Raw genomic sequence first — 22,294 nt, 5'->3', positions numbered from 1 at the left:
TATATATATATATAAAGCAGCACTTTATTTACTATATTACATGGTACCATTAAGAACCAGGAGACACTTTCTTGGCATACAATATTCTTCTCTCCTTCCAAATTTATATTTTATTGAAATAGAAGAAATAGTTGTTTCCCATTAAGAACAACAAAAATAAATAAGCCAGCACAGCAGCACAGGGTAAGCTTTTATATAATGAAAGACCTGGTATCTAATTTAATATAAGATTTGAATTAAAAAGGTAATTTTCATGTTCAACTCAGAAATCAACTTCTATCTATTCCAATGTAATAATGTCCCTCAAACTCCAAGTCATTTTAAGAGGTGGTAGAAAAAAAGAGTCTATTTTTTTTCAAATGTCTAAGATGGGCCTTTTATTTTCAGTTCAATTTAGTAGACAAGATTCTTAAGATGCTCTAGCACCGTGGTTGGCAAACTGTGGCTCCCGAGCTACACTCGGCTCTTTGGCCCCTCGAGTGTGGCTCTTCCTAAGCCTTAGGAGTACCCTAATTAAGTTAATAACAATGTACCTACCTATATAGTTTAAGTTTAAAAAATTTCACTCTCAAAAAAATTTCAATCGTTGTACTGTTGATATTTGGCTCTGTTGACTAATGAGTTTGCCGACCACTGCTCTAGCAGTTACCCTTAACTATTCTTTTTCTCATACCCATATCAAATCCATGGAGAAATTCAGTTGTTGCCACCTTCAAAGTTTATCCGGAATCTTACTGTACTTTCTGGATCTCTTTTATGGAGTATCCCTTCCTCTGCCTTCCCTCAAACAGTGGTGGACCTAAGATAATGCCCTACATCCCTCTACTTTTCTCACTCTTCCTGAGCAAGCTCCTTTTCCTTACTGATGACTCACTAATGTAATACAGCCCATGCCTTTCCCCCAAATGCTAACAGATGATGTCCAGAACCTAAAGTGCATCAAACTGAACTACATAACTTGCTGTTTCTGAAGTATTCCCCCGAGTAAAAATAGCCACAACCTTTTAACCAGTTCTTCTGGAAGAAAATCCAGAATCCTTTTAAATAAAAGCTAAGTCTGAATGTGTCACTCTTCAACATAAAATCTTTCAATGCTACCCTTTCACTCAGAGTAAAAGCCAAAGGACCTTCACAATCTGACCCCTTTTTTATCTCTTACCTTGTCTCCTACCATAATCACTTCACTTATTCCACTTCTACCACACTGTTCTCAATTTATTTCTCAAATAATCCAGGCATATTTTTAACCTAAGAGCCTTGTCTATTACCTATCTGGAACACTTTCCCCCTCAAATATCTATATGATCCATTCTCTCATGTTCTTTAGGTCTCTACTCAAATGTCTTCTTTACAGTGAGGTCTATCCTAATACTCTTATTTAAAAATCACATCCCCAGCTCCCTCACCTGTACAAAAATAGTTCTTAACCTGATTGAGTTTTTCTCATTAAGACTTACTATCTAACATATAAATTCCTTATTAAGCTTACTATTAGCCTCCCTTCATTAAGAAGGAAACTCGAGGCTAGGAATTTTTGTATTCATCACTGACATATCCACAGAACTTAAGACCATATCTAGCACAGTGAAGGTGCTCAATAAATATTTCTTATATGAATAGTTTTATTGATGTTTATAAAAACCCTTAGATCAGTGGTTTTCAACGTGTGGGTCGCAACCCCTTTGGGGGTAGAACGACCCTTTCACAGGGGTCGCCTAAGACCATTAGAAAACACATATATAATTACATATTGTTTTTGTGATTAATCACTATGCTTTAATTATGTTAAATTTGTAACAATGAAATTGGGGGTCACCACAACATGAGGAACTGTATTAAAGGGTCGCGGCATTAGGAAGGTTGAGAACCACTGGTTTAGATGGTTGCTTTGTCCATTTTACACATGAGCAAAGTAATCTCCAGAAAGATTAAGTCAGAAGACTTGAATATCAATCCAAGGTTCAGGTATAATACTTTTCTAATATAACTATTAGCTACAGAACTAGGGGCAAAGAGTAGTCAAGATCAGAAAAGAAGAGTACTATGGTCCATATTATTATGCTATTATTACTCTACTGAAAATAATATGTATAAATGTGTAATCTATATAAAAGGGTCTTTAAACATTCTTATATTCCCCTTTAAGAGCTTTTCTGAAGTTCTGAAATAAGCTAGTACACTTTCTCTCCCATAGTAGAAAATTTCCAATGTTGATTATTTGCCCAACCACACAAACTTACTGCCTTTCAATTTCAGTCATTTTATTTCATGATTTATTCTCATACATTTGTAAGACTCTTTCATCATATATTTAAGAGTCTAAATGATTTGTTACTGATTATTCTTTTATTGTTCATCCACTTTCACTCCTCACTCTACACCTTTACTAGAATTAAGTCACTTGCAATGATGACTGTACTTAAAACTTAAAGCATGCCCTAATACATAATATTTCAGATTCCCAAATTGTCATTTCACCTGCCCACTGATATATTTCTAAAGGAGAAAAACAACTTCCAAAGATAAAAAAGAATAACACTTCTGGGGATGACTGGGCTGTGGGAAGAAGGGCAAACGATAATTTCCCAATTCTACCACTATCCTACAGAATTTTTAGATAGAGGTGCATATAGAAATATATAATATTAACAATATTATTTAACTACAGTAATATTAACTATAGCAAATAAATTGAGAGTAAATATTCTATAAAAGGAGATTAGTTAAGTGAATTACACATAAAGTAGAATGCTTGCAGCCATTACAACTATGATTTGCATTTGTATTTATTAACATGGTAATGTTTATAATACATCATTCACTGAAAGAAATCAGATTCAAAACAATAGTGTGTACATATACTCCTGAATGGAGGGATGATAAGTGATTCAATTCTTTTGGTAGAGAGAGAAGACTTATTTTTTTTCTTTATTATTACCCATGCAATACTTTTACAATTAAAAGCCAGAGGGAAGTATTTGTGAGTTCCAATTCTTTATATGAAGCATTAAACAATTTCCTTTAATCTCTAATGGACTTTTGGTCAGGAAACTTTTTTAAAAAGCTCACTCTAACATTCCAATGACCAGTTGTTATATTTAAGGTAGAGAAAGAGCTCTATAATTTCCCCATATTCTTATAAAAACAAAGTTTAATATTAAGTATCTTAAGTACAGTAAGTAAAGTACTAAAGAATAAAATTTAGCAATGTAAACATTAGCAAAGGCACCTCAAACTTAAATCTTGTTAATAAAACAGAATTTATTCTTGCCATCCAGACAATGTGAAGAATCAGACCCTTTCTCCTGTAGATTCTATAGAAAATATACTAATCATTCACAGTAAAGCCAAAGAAACAGAACTAGCTTCTGTTATTAATTTATCTCTCAAGTATAACTTGGGAAAAGCAACAATAAGTAAATATAATATGATAAAGGAATAGTCTAATTTATATCTACACAGACTTTCATGTATTTATATTTTATATAAAACATATTATATAATAAACATATAAGCATACGTGTGTATACATACTAGTATATTAATATGTGCCTCTGTGCGTGTGTGTGGTGGTGGTGGTGGTGGTGGAGGTGATGGTGATGAAATGGAGAATTCTGGAATCAGAATACTCAGGATCAAATCCTATCTGTCACTTACGGTTGAGTGACCTTAGATGAGTTATATAACCCATTTCTTCTTTTACAAAAAAGTGATAGCAATAGTTCTTCCTCCATTGGCTTATTGTGAGAATAATATACAAGATCTAGCACACAAAAATTGTTCAATAAATGGTAGCTGTTATCGTCATTAAAGGTTAACTTCTCCTTCCAAACTATGAATATTTATCATCTAACACTATCAGTAACCAAAAGGACAGATACACTTTTCTACATTTTTTTAGTAGCTTATCACCTGCTAGGGCTTTTTAAAAAGCAAACATGACTCAAGAGACATTATGAAAATGTTTAATTACATGATTTTATAATTAATTAGCAAAGGTAATGAAATAAAACTAATTCTATTTAAAGCTGTATTCTGAAACATCAAATTATAAAGATATTATTAATCAACTATATCATCACATTCACAGTTAAAGTTATCAACAGGTCAGGCATATGTCAATAATCTAGAACTGATGTAATTTGTAGTGGTTAGGCCTTAAGTTACTTGATGATAAGTTAATCACCTTCACAGAAACTTTTTCCATTATTTTAACAGTTGCAAAATTTCCTTGTTCTATATTTTAAAAATTTAGCATCAGTATCTATTTTCACTTTGTGTCTTCCTTTGAAAGAAGAAACCAAAATCAGGAGAATAACAGGGCACCTACAAAAGTCATGACCTTCACAGTGTTTACACTTTCATGTTACTAACTTTCCAAAGACAAAGGCACATCTCCAGAGCTTAGGTAATACTAACAATAGCTGATAAAGTTAAATAAAAGTTTTCCATGAATTATTTTTATACCTGTGTTTTCTTATGAGGTACTTGCAATGCCTCAGTAAGTAATCTTTTGAAGGCCTACACAACTTCAGTGACCAGAAGTCATCTAATCTCATTTTTGGGGAGCAAGATTTTCCTGGATTCCCACCAAATAAGTAATGAACCTGTAATAAACAAAACAAACCAGACTTTTAAAAACACATGCATACTTAAGAAACTATGTTAAGTCATAGTAAAACTTCTTCATTTTGCTAGTACTGTGTTACAGGTACCTTTCTTAGCCTTACTGATATTAAAAAAAAAAATCAAAATATTATTGCTTCTCTTGATTTTTCTCAAGTTTCCACTTTACTTTTTAAATTACTGTGACTACTTCCTAAATTACATTTTATATTAAAATAAGTTCTATTACCACAATTACACTGACAATGGAAACATGAAACAAAAGCAATGATAGTGTAAAAATGAATAAAGAAAACCTCAACTAAAACTGAAGTTGGGATAGACTATAGAAGTCAATTACCTATGACTGGAAGTCAAATACCCCATATTGGAAGACATCAATTACATACCCCAACAGGAAGAGAGGCCCTGTCATTCCCAAATAGAAAGCACAACTGCTTTACCACCTCAGCAGGAGGAAGGAAGATTTTCTTTTTGGTCCAGCAAGAAGCCCAGCCAATTGAAACTCCACAGCTCACCCAATGAGAAGCCAGCGTTACCTGAACTCTTTACTTTCCTCCATGAACTTTCATTTCTCTCTTATTGATGACTTACTTGCCTCACCCTCTTTTCTATAAAAGACTTCCATCTTAAAAAGTTTTTTTAAACTTATACCCACATTTCTAAAACTGGAGTAAACTTTCTTTTTTTTTATTTCTTTTTTTGAGAGAGAGGAAGGGAAAGAGAGAAATATTGATGTGAGAAACATCAATCAGTTGCCTTCCAAACATGCCCTATGTCTTGACCAGGGATTGAACCCGCCATCTTTTGGTGAGCTAGACGATGCTCCAACCAACTGAGCCACACTGACCAGGGCAAGAATTAATCCCTCAGAGAATTTCTCTGCTTGCTAGATAAGATGCTGCTGAATTCATAAATGACTTAATAAAACCCAATGTGACCTTCAAATTTGCTCAGTTATATTTTGTTTATTAACAATAGCAAGTAGCTAATCCAATATATAGTTTGAGGGCAATGAATAATGGGGATTATCAAGTTCATCAAGTGTTGATGATAATAAATTATATCTTTCAAAAGGACAGATGACAACCTGGCCGGTGTGCTTCAGTTGGTTGGACATCATCCCAAGCATCAAGAGATCGCTGGTTGGATTCGAGGTTAGGGCACATGCCCTGGTTTCGGGCTTGATCCCCAGTAGGGGGTGTACAGGAGGCAGTCAATCAATGTTACTCTCTCCCTCTTCTCTCTCTAAAATTAATAAAAAACATATTTTAAAAAACCATTAAAGAAAAGATGTCTAATCACTGAAGGTCAACAGCAATTAGAAACTTTTTAAAATTTTAGCATTTTAATTTAGCTTTAGCCTTAAGGTCAAATATTAAATGGCACATATAATTTGTGAAGTAACTTTTAAAATATTCCATTACTCAATTAGTACCAAAAAATAAATGTGAAAGGAATGCAATAATAATTTCACTATTATATTATTTAGTTTTAGTGATATTCTGTACTTACACAAAGTGTTAAAAGCATTTTCTGAAATTTTAAAAACATTTATATTTAAGCCCTGGCCAGTGTGTTCAGTGGTTAGTGTTGGACTTTGCACTGCAGAGTCTTGGGTTTGATTTCTAGTCAAGGGCACATACCTGGGTTGCAGGTTTAATCCCTAGCCCATTGGGGTGCATGCGGGAAGCAACCAATTGATGTGTCTCTCTCACAGTGATGTTTCTCTCTCTCTCTCTCTCTCTCCTTCCCTCCTTCCTTCCTTACCCCTTCCTCCCTTCCTCTCTTTCCAAAAATCCATGGAAAAAATATCCTCAAGTGAGGATTCATCAAAAAAATAAATTTATATTCAATAGTGTAATAGAATTCCAATATTATTTCTATCCTAAGGATGGAAATTCATTTACCCTTTAATTTGGGAGACACTAAGAGAAAGGGCTTTTATCCACTCCCATGGTATCTTTAACATGAAGGTCTCAAATGATATAAAGTTTAAATATTCATCTGTGACCTAAATGGAAAGAATACAGGTTAGTCAGTAGCTTACTATATAATCTGAGCCCAATAACTAAACTACATGTAAAGCTTAAGGGAGAAATAGTTAAAGAAACCATTCTGAACACTAACTGACACTTAAACTTCAGAATGCCATATTATTTCACAAAACAGATAGAAAAGATATGGCACTCATAGATAGGAAAAACAAAAAGATTTCTTACACAATGAAATCTAAAATCAGGAAGTCATATATACCTTTTCATATCATGAAACATGGAACCCACATGCGGAAAACTATACAATAGGCCATGCTATGTATCTGATCTATCAGTTAAGAAGCAGCCACTGACCATAATCAAAAGAGGAAAGTGCCAGGAGTCACCATCTATACAAAAATGTTTATTCTCTTAAGGAATTTTAGGGGAAAATAATATTGAACGCCTGCTACATACTATGTATTATAATTTTTTACTCAAATCTACTTAAAAAATAAAAAACATATATTTTTGGGGATTCTTTCAGATTGTAGGTCATGGAAAATTTACAGGTCAATGAAGTTAGGATACCTTGTGCAACTCATCATATACAAGCTGATGGGCAAATCTTGGACAGGGTTCTTCTTCTTGAAGACTTTTACTTGGATTATCCTTTGCAGCTTGATCATTTTTATAGACACAAGACCTGCAAGACATTGCTTTTAAGGCATGCTATCCTAGAAAATTAGCAGTATACATAATCCTATATAATAAAAGGCTAATATGCAAATCGACTGAACGGTGGAACAACTGGTCACTATGACGTGCACTGACCACCAGGGGAGAGACGCTCAATGCAGGTGGTCAATGTGCTCCCATAGGGGGCACCGCTCAGCCAGAAGCCCTGAGCCAGGCTCATGGCTGGAGAGCACAGTGGCTGTGGCGAGAGCCTCTCCCACCTCTGTGGCAGCACTAAAGATGTCTGACTGCCAGGTTAGGCCCGCTCCCCAGCTTAGGGCCTAAGCCATCAGTTGGACATCCCTCAAGGGCTCCTGGACTGCGAGAGGGCACAGGCTGGGCTGAGGGACCCCCCTCCCCCAAGTGCATGAATTTCGTGCACCGGGTCTCTAGTGTTAATACAGTTGTAGACAGCAAATTAATTGCATGTCTAATTACCAACAAAACAATTATAAATTTGTTTACATCAAATCTTAAAGTTTTGGTCATTCCCATAAAATAATCTGATTTATTAGAACTGAGTTCTTAAGTTCTTTTAATGTCCATCAAAACCTCACTTAAGAACAACCTACCTCATGATATGAAACACAAATAGCATTTATGAAGGTTCAAAACAAAGGCTGAAAGAGCTAAAAACCCGTTTACTATTCACAATAAAACTATAGTACACTTTCATTTTTACTGTAAATAAATGCCGTATTTAGAAAGTAATAAATTCTTTAGTTGTTGAGCACTACCCTCCATTACTGAATGGAAGAAGTTCTCTTAAGTGCTCCTGTTTTGACATCACAAATTAACACAAGTCCTCCAGTTCCCTCTTCTTTTGAATATACAACCCCAAGAAATATTAAATTGGAATTGCAGTACAGACAAGAGCTCCTTACCAACTATTCCTCACTATGTCATAAATCCAGAATGAATTTCTGACATTCTCTTCCCTCTTTTCCTTGTCCTTGCTGAGTCCAGATAAGACATGTATTTCATTCAGTTCTGGATCAATGGTTGCTCTCTGTGTGAATCCTGTCATTGGAACTATAAAATGAAAGAAAACAATAGGATGACAATGTTCACATAGACAGTGTTTCCTTAGATAACAGATTAGTGTTATTCTGTTAAAGATTAATACATCCTTATCCTACTCTGTAGGATAAGGCCACAACTTATTTTTTAACACACTACATAACTTTTATATTAAACAATAAACAGCCCTGGCCAGTGGCTCGGTTGATTGGAGCATAGTTTGGACCAAAAGGTTGCGTTTTGATTCCAGGTCAGGGCACATATCCAGGATGGGGGTTCTATCCCATGGGGCATGGTTGGAGCAGGTACCAGAGGCAACCAATGGATATTTCTCTCTCACATTGATGTTTCTCTACCTTTCTCTCTCTTAAACAGAGGCAACCAATGGATATTTCTCTCTCACATTGATATTTCTCTACCTTTCTCTCTCTTAAAAAAAAAAAAAATTTGAGTAAAGAAAAAAAGGTAAAATAAATAAATATAAACAAACAAACAAACAAACAATGGTTTATTGCTTTCTCTCCACTCCAGAATATAGGTTCTACAAGGGCCAAGATTATTTGGTTCACGATTTTGTTCCTAATGGCTGGCATACAATAGTTATCAACTATTTGTTGACAGAATAAATAAATGATAACTACCAGAATGGAGCTAAAAAGAGGTAGAAGGAGGTATGCAATGTAATGATTTTGATTGAGAAAAAGGGCAATACTTTAACTGATTTATTATCTGGGTCAGCTCTAATTTAATAATAGAGATAAAATATTCAAATCTTGATTTGGAAAAACAAAATTTGACAAAAACTGAAACAGATTTGTTTAATATGGTCAGAAGCATTTAAAATATTTGTCATGATGTAATATGAAATGACATAATTTCCAAGAAAAAAAATGTTGGTGTATAATATGCCCCAAATATATTTTCCTGAGTAGATCAAACTCCCCAGAGTTAAGGTTTTATTTTTTTAAAGAAATCCATTAAATAAATGATGGTCATTCTGTATTACCCAGAAATTTGTCAAACATTGATATGGCAAATGTAAATTGTTCTAATCACTGTTATTTGGAAATATTAGTTGAAATATAATTCTATATTAAACATAATTGCCATGTATCTAAAACAATGTATCGTTTCAACATTACATTTCTTTCTTTTTTTGTTTTGTTAATCCTCACCAAAGGACATTTTTCCATTGATTCTCAGAGAGTGAAAGGGGAGGGCAGGGAGAGAGAGAGAGAAAGAAAGAGAGGAAGAGAGAGAGAAACATCAATGTGAGAGAGACATATATATTGGTTGCCACCCTCACACACCCCAAGAGGGGCCCAGGATCGAACCTGCAACCCATTATGCCCTTGACCGGAATAAAACCCATGACCCTCTGGTGTCCAGGCTGACGGTCTAACGCCTGAGCCACGCCAGCCAGGGCAACACTACATTTCTTATAGATAAACAATTATCATATGCTCAGAAAGCTAAACAAACATCAAACTAAAGAAAAATATCTCAATCAATTCAGAACAGTACGAGATGCTAGCCATACTGTATTTGTTTTTCCTAGTTTACCTTAAATTCATGTGTCCTCTTACATTGCTATTCAATAAATTTGAGATATTTTAGAGACTATCCAAATGTATTCCACAGTAAGTATATTTAAAGATTATACACACAAAACACAATAATTTGTATGCATCCAAACACAAGTACATTTATAGTCATTCAAACAGAGACCTAATCTTAACAAAACCCTGACCCTCGTGCCATACTCCTTAGTGGTTATGTAAAGTCTGATATTTTCTTAATAAGGCTTGGTAAACTTTCAAAAGTGCCAAAATTTTGACCTCTATTCCAAAATAACCTTGGAAAAAAAGATAAAACTGTAAAGAAATGAAATCACTTTATAAAAATATACGTATTTTTATTGATTTCAGAGAGGAAGGGAGAGGGGGAGAGAGAGAGAAACATCAATGATGAGAGAGAATCACTGACTGGCTGCCTCTTGCACCCCCCCTACTGGGGATGAGCCTGCAACCCGGGCATGTGCCCTCACTGAGAATCAAACTGCAACCTCCTGATTCAACCACTAAGACACACGGGCCAGGTGAAAATGAAATAACTTTTTATTAGTGGTGGAAGGGGAGGACATAACTGTCTAAATTTATTGCACTTAAATTTCTTTGTCCCATTTTGTCTTAATACTGAGCCTTAAAATTAAGAAATCAATAATATGGATTGGCAAACTATGGCTTGATCTGATCAGGGTCAACTGAGGCCTCATCAATTCATTTACATTGTGTCTTTGGCTATTTTCACCCTATAGTGTAGCAAAGCTGAGTAGCTGCAACAGAACACTTATGGCTGGCAAAACTCAAAATATAGGTTGGGTGTCCCCAAAAATGTATCTATACTTTAACAGCTGATAACTCAATTTTCACTCCTTTCAGGTTTAACTGATTTGAAATAATGGGTAAAGCCAGACTAAGCTCTGAACAAAGAAAATTTATCCTAATAATCCACTCGACTTTTCTTTTATGGGGATACATAAAAGAAAAAGTTTATAGTACAAAACTGCAAGAGTCAACGAATTGGGGGCACACAAATACCGAAGGAAATGATTCTTGATGTTTGTGATTCCATTGCTTTGTGTTATCAGCAGTGCCTGGACAAGAACACTCATCAGTTTGAAAACAGGTATTGACAAAAAAATTTACTCATTTCTATAGATTCTTTTAAAATTTGAAAATAAACTGTATGTTGGTAAGTACTGACTTTATAATCATTCAAAGTGAGTACACATTTTTGGAGGGACACCCCATACTTACATCTGGTTCATTATAGAAATAGTTTGTTGACCCTTGTTCTATAATCTTTTAAAATGTAAATATCAGAGATTATGAGTTAGAAACTAATGCAACAAACTGCTTACCTTAAATAAGAACCCACTGAGGAAATGGAAATTTTTGAGTGGAATGGAAATCAGTGGAGAAAGATATTTTGAATTCCATAAGTGGGGGTGGAGTCATCAAAGAGAGGGGATTAAAACAGTATTGGGCTGGGGAAGAAATGTAAGCACGTAGAAGAATGTAAGACCAAATTGTACATGCTTCCTTTTCCACATGGTCACATTTTGCCTAAAAGCACCTTAGTATCAGAAGAGAAAAATGACAAGGGTCGTTTAAGCAGTGGGCAGGTTTACAATACTCAGGGAGGTAAGACTACCATGTTTATAGAGATATATTTCACTATAAAATTCACCCATTTAAAGTGTACAGCTTGGTGTTTTTTATTATATCCACTGGAAGACCATCATCACAATCTAATTTTAGAACATTTTAATTACTCCAAAAGGAAACCCTATATCCCTTCACAGTCACTCCCCATTCTCCCTTCCCAACTCCTCATGGAGTAGGCTGCATCATTTGACATGTCCGACAATTTAAAAAGGTTCTAATTTCTCCACATCGTCAACATTTGCTATTGTCCATTTTTTTACATCTTAGTGGATATAAAGTGCTATCTTACTGTAGTTTTGATTTGCATTTGAATGATTAATGATGTTAGGGATCGCTTCATGTGGTTATCAGCCATTTGTACTAGTATATCTTCTTTGGAGAAATGTCTATTTAAATCCATTGCCTATTTTAAAAGTGTGTTATTTGTCTCTTTATTATCGAACTAGAGGCCTGGTGCACAGATTCGTGCACAGTGGTGTCCCTCAGCATGGCCTGCAGGGATTGGGTCGAAGCCGGCAGTCCAACACCGCCTGCCGCTCCCGCCCGGCTGTGGCTGCTGCAGGGTCATCAGTCCTGATCGATCGGGAGAGGCTCGTGCCGCCGCAGTGAAGCTCGTCAGCCACTTGCCCGCCGTGAGCCCTAGTCTGGTGCCCGTTGGTCAGCTGAGCAGCGCTCCCGCTGTGGGAGTGCACTGACCACCAGGGGGCAGCTCCTGCATTGAGTGTCTGCCCCCATGGTGGTCAGTGCACATCATAGTGACCAGTCACTTAGGCTTTTATATATATACTAGAAGCCTGGTGCATGAAATTCATGCACTGGGGGAGGGGGAAGGGGAGACCCTCAGCCTGGCCTGTGCCCTCTCGCAGTCCAGGACCCCTCACTCCTTACTGCCTGCCTGCTCACTGCTCCTTACTGCTTAGTCCGCTGTTCCTTAGCGCTGCTGCGGAGGCAGGCTTCTGGCTGAGCGGCGCTCCCCATGTGGGAGCACACTGACCACCAGGGGCAGCTCCTGCGTTGAGCGTCTGCCCCCTGGTGGTCAGTGCACATCATAGCAACTGGTCGTTCTGGTCGTTCCGCCATAACGATCGTTTAGGCTTTTATTATATAGATAGATTTTAAGAGTTCTTTACATACTCTGGATGCAAGTTCCTTATCAGATTTATAATTAGCAGACCCCCCCCCCATTCTAGGGGTTATCTTTACACTTTCTTGATGGTATTCTTTGAAGGACAAAAGTTTCTCATTTTTATAAAGTCCAATTTATCTCTTCTACTTTTGTCATTGTGCTGTAGTATTGATTATGTGCTAGCCAGTTAGATGACATAATAACTCATTATAATATGTATGCTAAGACCTAAATCAAGACACTGTTTTTCAAAGCAAAAAATGAAAAATTGCAAATGAGGATATTAAACCACTGGGTTCAATACTGGTTTCAAATTATCAAATTATTTCACATCAATAAATCTTTAATCTTTACAAATTCTTTGAGGAGCTATTTCAATAAAACAAACCAAAAAACAGAATCCAAGAAAAAGAATGACATGGGATACATATAAGAAACAGTGGTAGTGATATATGACACAGGAAAAGAAAGCATGAAAGAAAATAAAGATCCATTAGATCTTGAGCCTTGTATAATACATCTTGGAATGAAAAAAGTTTTAATAATACCGAGTATTTTCTTCCCTGTAAGTCCAATCACAATACCGGAATTTATATGGTGCCCCATTTCCCCTCCCCTCACTGTTTTTATTGCTTAGAATTTTGGTCCTAGTGTTATTCTTCAGGCAACAAATTTTCTCAAGATAACTTCATCACCATTTACTACTTATTTCTAACTAGAGGCCCAATGCACAAAATTCATGCACTTGGAAGTGGGGGGGGGGGACCCTCAGCCCAGCCTGTGCCCTCCTGCAGCCTGGGAGCCCTCAGGGGATGTCTGACTGACAGCTTAGGCCCATGTGGGATGCTGGCCTAAGCTGTTACTCAGACATTCTTAGTGCTGCTGTGAAGTCAGGATAGGCTTCCACCATCGCCGCTGAGCTCAGCAGCCATGAGCCTGGCTCCCACAGGGGGAGCGCACTGACCACCAGGGGGCAGCTGCCCCCTGTTTGTCAGTGTGTGTCATAGCAACTGGTCATTCCGCTATTCGATCGATTTGCATATTACCCCCGCCGCTGCCACTGCTTGCCATCTGTGCGGTGCTGCTCCCCCTCCCCTGCCACCGGTCACCTCCCTCTGCGGGCGACAGGTGTGGGATGTGATCACTTGGCTGGCCTGAGCCTCCCTCTGTGGGGAGATCAATCGCTGGGCTCCACGATCAACTGCCCAGCAGAGGAAGGCCCCGCCCACTCGGTCGGGGCACTTTCGATCGATAGCCACACAAAGAGTGGCCTGGGTCTCCCTCTTTGGGGTGATTGTGGAGCCCCCACCCTGATTGATCACCCCACCGACCGGTGTCCTGGGCCTCCCTCTTTGGGGCGATTGATCACAGAACCCCCCATTGATCGCCCTACAGAGGGTGGCCTGGGCCTCCCTCTGTGAGGTGATTGTGGAACGATGACGGGGCCTCCCGACCAATCACATCGCACCTGCCTTGGCTGGCCTGGCGCCAGTGCATGTCATAGCATGATTGTCTGGAAGGCCATCTGGACAGTCATTCTGCTGTTTGGTCATTCCGTCTATTTGCATATTACGGTTTTATTATTATAGATATCTCCTAGCTTTCTCACGGAGTCTTGCTTCCATATGGGTTTCCAATGTGGCAAATTTCCCGAGACAAATGCTCCTGAAAGTTTTTTATTTTACCCTTACATTTGAAAGTTAGGAGGATATTACTTTCTTGGTTTGGAGTCATTTCCCTTGAGTACCTTTTAACTTAACTGTTTTCTGCCATTCACTTACTGCTGTTGAGCTGATATCTTTCTTGTTCCCCTGCAAGTCATCTGCTCTTCCTTTCTGAATTCTTTAAAAATTTTCCCTTTGTCTTTGATATTCTTAATTTTCCTTTAATATGTCTAGGAATGTGTTTCCCCTTATTTTTCCTGTTTGGCACGTTACAATCCCTTTCACCAATCTGAGGAGTTTCATCTTTCCTGAATTCTAAAAAATTTATCTCCATTATTTCTTCAATTATTCCAACTTCTTAAATTTCTATTTTTTTCTCCTTTTGGAACTGCTGTTAAGATGTCGGTACCTGTGCAATTCTTCTCCATACTCTTTGGCTTTTCTTTTATATTTCTATCTCTTTACCTTTTCTTTTCTGTTTCCTCCTAGAAGAATATTCATTCTAATCTTTCAACTAATTATTAATTCATATCCATCACATTTATAATATTTGTTGCATTCTTCATTTCAAATATATATTTCCTATCTAATATTTCTATTTGGTTCTGTTTTTATATTATATGTTATTGATATTACAAATGGGATCTCATATCTTTAAATATATTGATCATGCTTGTTTTAAAATTCTTGGTTCATCTATCATAATAGATCATATATATTGTCTTATTGATTTCTCAACTGTCTAGTTACATTGGTCTGTGAAGTAATGCTTTTCAGGGTACCAGCTATTTTTCTGTTAAAGAAAAATGTATTAGGAGGGACCAAAGGCCAGGCCTCAGCTAGTATCAGCAGCAGTGAGTTTAAGAAAAATGAAGGAAGAGCCACAGGGTAGCAAAGCCTAGGCACAAAGAACAAATTTATCACTTCCATTTACTGTGATCTCCTCCCCTCTCCCCCACCTACTCCATACAAGGTTTTCACACCATTTCATACCTTTAAACTCTTGGGGGAAGTAAAAGGCAGTCTCCCTTGACTAGAAGGGCATGGGAAGGGAGAAATGGATTACTGAGAATGGATGGTTATGAGGCAGGATAGTAAGAAGCTAGAAAAATTCCTTGTCAAGCAGAATGGGGAAACTGAGACAGATACTTAAAAGACTAAGCAATTTATAGCCTGATAATAAATCACAAGGTCTTACCTTTCCTAACCAAGGACACTTAGGATCAAATGGCTTATACATTCCAGATCAGTGCAGGGGCAGACCTGCCTTGGTCTGGTCCCACTTCAGTGACATTTTTTAAAGGGGAAACGGACCAGATAATGACCCTATACCTTCTAGCAGTGGCTCTCAACCTTCCTATTGCTGCAACCCTTTAATACAGTTCCTCATGTTGTAGTGACCCCCAACCATAAAATTATTTTCGTTGCTACTTCATAACTGTGATTTTGCTACTGTTATGAATCGTAATGTAAATATCTGATATGCTATATGTGTTTTCTGATGGTCACGAGCCACAGGTTGAGAACCGCTGCTCTACAGGCTCATTTTGACGAATCCGCATTTTAAAGGACACACCTGGAGATGATGAATATTCTATTGAGATCCTCTCCTGAGAACTCCCCTAAGATTCCCACTTCTAGAAAACAGATAAAAATACTTAAGACAAAGGACCCAGTATACACTCTCCCTGGAGCATGCTCACACCTTCACCCTTTTTTTTCCTCAGGTATGTATCTTTGCTTTCTTTTTCCAAAGCTCTAATGGTTCTCAGGAAACTTGCAACCAGGGGAGCAGTGGGCAGCGGCAACTAGGCCAGGGCTAACTAACCCCCTGAACCTGTCTCCAAGGGCCCTCCTTTTGCTTTTGCCTCGGTAATTTGTTTCCTGCGTCGACGCAGCCCAACTGGCTCACTTCTTCTGCCGCTGTGACTTTCTTTCTCAAGGGTCAAGGCAGCCTTGCCTAGGCTCAACTCTTACGTTTCCAAAGGGCCAAGGCAGCTCCACCTAGTCTCACTCCTGTTGCTATGATCTTGCCTCTTCCATCTTAATCCCTTCCTTTGTTTCACTGTCCCCAGTTTTTGTTGTTGTTAACCTCACCAGATATTTTTTCTATTGATTTTTAGAGAGAATGGAAGGAAGAGAAGGAAGGGAGTGGAGGTGAGAGAAAGAAGGAGGGAGAAGGAGAGAGAGAGACATTAAAATGAGAGAGACACATTGTTTGGTTGCCTCCTGCACACGCCACAACTGGGGCCAGGAATCGAACCTACAACCCAGGTACTTGCCCAGGAATCGAACCTCGACACTTCTGTGCACAGACCACTGCTCAAACCACTGACCCACACCAGCCAGGGCACACTGTTCCATTTTAATAAACATACTCTCAAAATCACCTGAACTTACATTGTGAAATCTTTCCTGCACAAAGTCAAGAACCCACACATTCACCCAGGGCCAGTTTGGGTGGAGCTCATCCTATCACCAAAAAGGTTCTGAGTTCGATTCCCAGTCAGGGCACATTGCTAGGTCATGGGTTTGATTGCCAGTGGGGGTGTGTATGGGAGGCAACCTATCGATGTTTCCACATCGATGTTTGCTTTTCTCTCTCCCTCTCTCAAAAAGAAAAAAAAAAAAAATCAATAAAAATGTCCTTATGTAAGGATTAAAAAAAAAGAACCCACACATTCCAGACAGTGACAGGGCAAACCCACCTCAGTCCCAGTCCCTTTCCTGTGAGAGTCAGTCCACATCTATTTTCATCAATTCTTAGCTGCCATAGGGTTTGTGCACTATCATAATGTTCTTTTGATTCTGGGACTAGTGGGATGGGTTACTCCTGCTAGTTTCTACAGTGAAGGAACAAGAACTGACTCAAGTTAATTTAGGGGAGAGGAAGTCTTCTATCTCATTTAAAGAATTTCTGAAGGCCAGTTGCCTCTCCTTATTTTTCCAGAGTTGATTTTAGGGAAGAGAATCAAGAGCCTGTGTTAGTTTGCTATTTTGGCAGAAATACTTTTTATTTTGTAGCTCTTTATGTTGTTGGAATTCTATTTAAAAAAATGTTTTATTGATTTTTAGAGAAAGAGGAAGGGAGAGGGATAGAGAGAGAGAAACATGGATGAGAAAGGAACATCATCTATTGACTGCCTCCTGCACACTCCCAAGTGCCATCAGTAGATGAGTGAATAAAAAAGCTGTGGTACATTTACACAATAGAATACTACACAGCTGTAAAAAAGAAGGAACTGTTACCCTTTTCAACAGCATGGATGGACCTGAAGAGTATTATGCTAAGTGAAATAATCCAGTCAGAGAGAGACAAATACCATATGATCTCACTTGTATGTGGAATCTAATGAACAAAATAAACTGATGACCAAAATAGAACCAGAGGCAGGGAAGCATGCAACAGACTGACAGAGATCAGAGGGGAGGGAGGAGGGAGGTGGCCTGGATAAAAGAAGGTGAAGAGAGTAGCCAAACAACATATATACAAGAAAGAAAAAAAAAAAAACAGGAAAAAATCCTATATAATAAAAGCCTAATATGCAAATCGCCTGAATGGCAGAACGACCTGTCGCTATGATGCACACTGACCACCAGGGGGCAGACGGTCAACACAGGAGTGCCCCCAGCCCACAGGCCCCAGGCCAGCCAAGGCGGGTGCCAGAGGAACTCCCCCTGACTGCCCTGCCGCGCAGAGGAAGGCGACCAATGGCAGGGGACGGGGCTGGTGAGTGGGCGGCGCCAGATCAGCCAAGGTGGGTGCCAGCACAGGTCCCCCAATTGCCCTGCCCGTCGCCCTGCAGAGGGAGGTGATTGGCAGTGGTGGCAGGGTGATTGGGGGGCAGGTCTGGCAGCGGGAAGTGGGGCCGGCAAGTGGGCAGTGCCAGGCCAGGTGCCAGTGGGGGGCCCCCCCGATCACTCCACAGATCGGCCCTGATCGCCGGCCAGGCCTAGGGACCCTACCCATGCACAAATTTCATGCACCGGGCCTCTAGTAAATATCTACACTAATAAAAGAGAAACATGCAAATTGGTGTCACTCTGCTACGCCCACCAGCCAATCAGATGAGTATGCAAATTAACCCAACAAAGATGGCGGTTAATTTGCATACACAGGTGCAGATCTAAGACTGAAGGCAACGTAGAAGGAAGCCAAGTGCTGCAGAAAGCGAAGCTGCTGCGGAGAAGCAAGCGGGGTGGTGGAGGCGGGAGCAAAGCTTCGCTCCAGCCGCAGGAAGCCCTATTCTTGCAGGAATCTTCCTGCAATGGGCCTCTAGTCCATATAATAAAAGGCTAATATGCAAATGGACCAAACGACGGAACGAATTGTCGCTATGATGTGCACTGACCACCAGGGGGCAAACGCTCAAGGGCAGGAGTTGCCCCTGGTGGTCAGTGCGCTCCCACAGGGGGAGTGCCGCTCAGCCAGAAGCCGCTAAGGGAGTGGGCCTAAGCTGTCAGTCGGATATCCCCTGAGGGCTCCCGGACTGCAAGAGGGCACAGGCTGGGCTGAAGGACCCCCCCCCCCCCCACAGTGCATGAATCTTGTGCACTGGGCCTCTAGTATAAAAATAAAAACTAGTTGAACAAAAATGGTATTATCAAAAACCAAAAAAACCTAAAGATTAAAAGAAGCTTTCATTCTAACATGTTATAAGTACTAATACATCTTCTGTATTAATTTTCTTTCCAAGATGAAAATAAGGCTATCTTTTCAAGTTAACAGTTTTTAATGGGTAGTAGCAGGGGTAGGGGGAATGGATAGGAGATTTGCAACAGGTAATATTTTAATAGCTTTCAGATTCAACTGCCAAAATGCTTGACTAAATGCCAAGAAACTTAACTAGTCTTTATAAAATGACTCACAAGGAAAAATTATTATAGAAGTAATGCAATGTGCATAATTTAAAAAGTAGAATTCAGCCCAGTCGTGACTCAGCAATTCAACTAAATCATGACGTTAGGTTAACATCCCTGTAATTCTCTGGTCCTTCCTCTCATTTTTGGAATCTTGCAAGTACCACCGCTAAGCATCACTTCCTTAGGGAGGATTATTTTTCCCTAATGTCTTCCAGGAGACTTTCCTTATGTATCATTGGCCAGAACTCGGTCACATGGGAGGCATGGAAAGGGAATCTGGCAAAGGAACAACGACTGCTTGAGACTAATCATGATTCATCCCCTGGGGCTGGGCAACTTGCCATTAAACAAATCATGGTTTGGTTAAGAAGAAAGGCCAATGGCGACCAACAGCGTCTGCCACCTTTTTATCTTCTAAATTAGGGATATTTTAAATGCTAAATGAGACCAAATTAAGCTCTATCAATAACTCTAGTTTAAAACTTCTATTATTTTACCTGAACCTGGGTTTCTACCACTCATCATTTACTTTTTGTAAAATCCCAACTAACTTTTGACACTGGGCAATATAGTATTTATTGATCTATCTCAGTTATATTAAGCTACAAAGAATTCAACTCACTGAATACATCAACCATAATTTATTAACTGATTACTGACTGGTGGACAATTACAGTTGTTTCCAGATTTTTTTACTCCCGCAAACAATACTGTAATAAATATCTCTGTATAAGTTATTTTTATGCATCTATACAAGTATATGACTAGGAAAAATTCCTGGGGGAAATATGCTTACCCAAAGAGTATACGTATTTTATATTTTAATAAATACCAATATTCAGTGAGCGATCTTTTAATTAAATGTATTGGCTATTTAAATTATTTTTTATTCTTTGAACTATATATTCATGTCATTTGCCATGTTCTACTAGAAACGTATTCCTTTTCATTGGTTTGTAAGAACTTTTTGTTTATAGTAGGATATTAACCTTTGTCTTAGTTGTTAGTTTATCATTCATTATTTGATATAAATATTTTTCCATATATTTTTTAATATGTAAAAAAATAAATCTTTTTTTATAACTTCTGGGTTTTGTATCATATTTAGAAAGGTATTCTCCCAATCCTAAATTATTAAAAACAACCAGACTTATAATTTTATTTCTTAAGCATAAAATTTACAATAGCTAAGATTTGGAATCAGCCCAAGTGCCCATCAGTAGATGAGTGGATAAAAAAGCTATGGTACATTTACACAATGGGATACTAAAAAAAAACTCTTACCCTTTGAGACAACATGGAGGAACCTGAAGAGTATTATGCTAAGTGAAATAAGCCAGTCAGAGGAAGACAAATATCATATGATCTCACTTATATGTAAAATCTAATGAACAAAATAAACTGACAAACAAAATAGATCCAGAAACATGGAAGCATGCAGCTGACTGATAATTCTCAGGGTGGCAGGCGGGAAGAGATTAACCAAAGAATGAATATGCATATATGCACAACCCATGCACACAGACAATAGTGCAGTGAAGGCTTGGGGAGGGGGTGGGAGTGGCGTGGAGGGTGTCAATTGGGGGAAAAAGGGGACATCTGTAATACTTTCAACAATAAAGATTTAAAATTTTTTTAAAAAATCTATCTAGCATTTTTGTGATACATACGAATAGACATCAGAGACCCAGATTTTATTTTATTTTTAACCAATTCTAAGTGGCATCTAAATGTCATTTATTGCATAATTCATTTTCCTTCTCTGAGTGGAAATACCACTTGATCATATTCTAAATTCTCATATGTATTTGGAGATATCTTTATACGGTCTGGTCTATTCCATTTCATTAATCTGTATAAAGTTGTAGCTTTATAAATATAAATTGTTGTGTTAATACTACTTTATTACCTTTCATTTTCAAAATTGTCTTCAGTGTTCTTGCATGTTTGATGTTTGTTTTGAGGGGAACTTTAATTAACGTTATCTATCAAATGACAAATTTTATATTAAAAATATGAATACTGTACTTTCATGATGAGCTTGTAACTAAGAAAAACACTCCTGGGGAGAACTAAAGGGGGAAATTATGGAAAGTTATTATTTCCAATGATGTTGAAAGAAAAATGTACATAATCCAGTTTTATCAGAATGGCATACCAAATATAAAAGATGCTAAATCGAAAGCAATGAAATCAAGTTACATTGAAAATAAGTACTACCATTTTCTAGCTTGGTTAACTATCGATATTAACGACAGCAAATCACTAGCCTCATAATCTTCTCTGTACTGATGAACTGTCCTTATTTATTAAATTAATAAAAGTATAAAAGGGTCAAAAACATTAAAAATTTATATGTTTAAAAACACAATGTCAATTAGCACAATAAAAGCATATTCCTAGGGCTGATATGACAGTAAGATTTTGCTTTTAAGGTTCATGAAAATATGTTTATAGATAAATAGGATCTTGCAGACATAACTAACATAGCACTTGTGTTAGTTTCACAGCCTGATTAACAGAAGGGTAGGAAATTTAACTGTCAAAATTTTGGAGTTAGATGAGGCCTTAAGATCAACTGTTTCATCCCCTCATTTTCAGATGAATAATCAGGTCCAGAGAAGTTATATAATTTTGCCAAAGTTGCAGAGGGATGAGTGGCAGACCCAGATGAAGAGACCAAGTTTTCTGATTCTCAGTTCACTATTCTTTCAATTATAACAATCTGCCACTATGGTTAGAAAAAAGAGTGGCAGATGTGGGAAAATAAAGTCAACCAAATTTAAGGAACAAAATAAGTAAACACAAAGCTATTATAGAATAGGAATTAGGTTGTAAGAGCTCTGTATCACCAAAGCTTGACTTAGCATCTGGCAAATGATGAAGACTCAATATGTTTCTTACCTTGCATTTACTAGTAATACAGCCATGAGAAAGTAATCTATATATAAAAGCCAAGCGACCGAAATGCTGGAACGACCAGAACAACTGGTAGCTATGACGCGCACTGCCGCCGGCCAACTGGACTGATTGGGGGGTGCCTACTCCCCA

The 22,294-nt window shown here is 38.0% G+C and overlaps 1 protein-coding gene across 16 annotated transcripts in view; it reads right to left on the bottom strand.

The window, feature by feature from the left end:
* The window catches only part of MKLN1 (muskelin 1, intracellular mediator containing kelch motifs), a 309,377-nt gene that overhangs the window by 19,891 nt on the left and 267,192 nt on the right, over nt 1-22,294 (bottom strand). For 11 of the 16 annotated variants that reach the window (XR_001362873.1, XM_014542908.1, XM_014542906.1 and 8 more), the window contains 3 exons: nt 8,225-8,372; nt 7,194-7,308; nt 4,468-4,607 (listed from right to left, as the gene is read on the bottom strand). Coding sequence is in view for 15 of the 16 variants with exons in the window: in XM_014542908.1 (XP_014398394.1) it covers nt 4,468-4,607; nt 7,194-7,308; nt 8,225-8,372 (403 nt within the window). In the remaining variant the exon portion in view is untranslated. Of the gene's footprint in view, nt 1-4,467; nt 4,608-5,178; nt 5,255-5,709; nt 5,875-6,536; nt 6,641-6,871; nt 6,947-7,193; nt 7,309-8,224; nt 8,373-22,294 lie in introns of those variants that run through there. The other 5 variants (XM_014542883.1, XM_014542890.1, XM_014542919.1 and 2 more) reach the window with 5 other exon arrangements.

Source organism: Myotis brandtii, unplaced genomic scaffold (genome assembly GCF_000412655.1).
Source record: "Myotis brandtii unplaced genomic scaffold, ASM41265v1 scaffold1086, whole genome shotgun sequence".
NCBI lineage: Eukaryota > Metazoa > Chordata > Mammalia > Chiroptera > Vespertilionidae > Myotis > Myotis brandtii.
The sequence above is the reverse complement of the archived record's forward strand: the minus strand, read 5'-3'. Positions and strand labels throughout refer to the sequence as shown.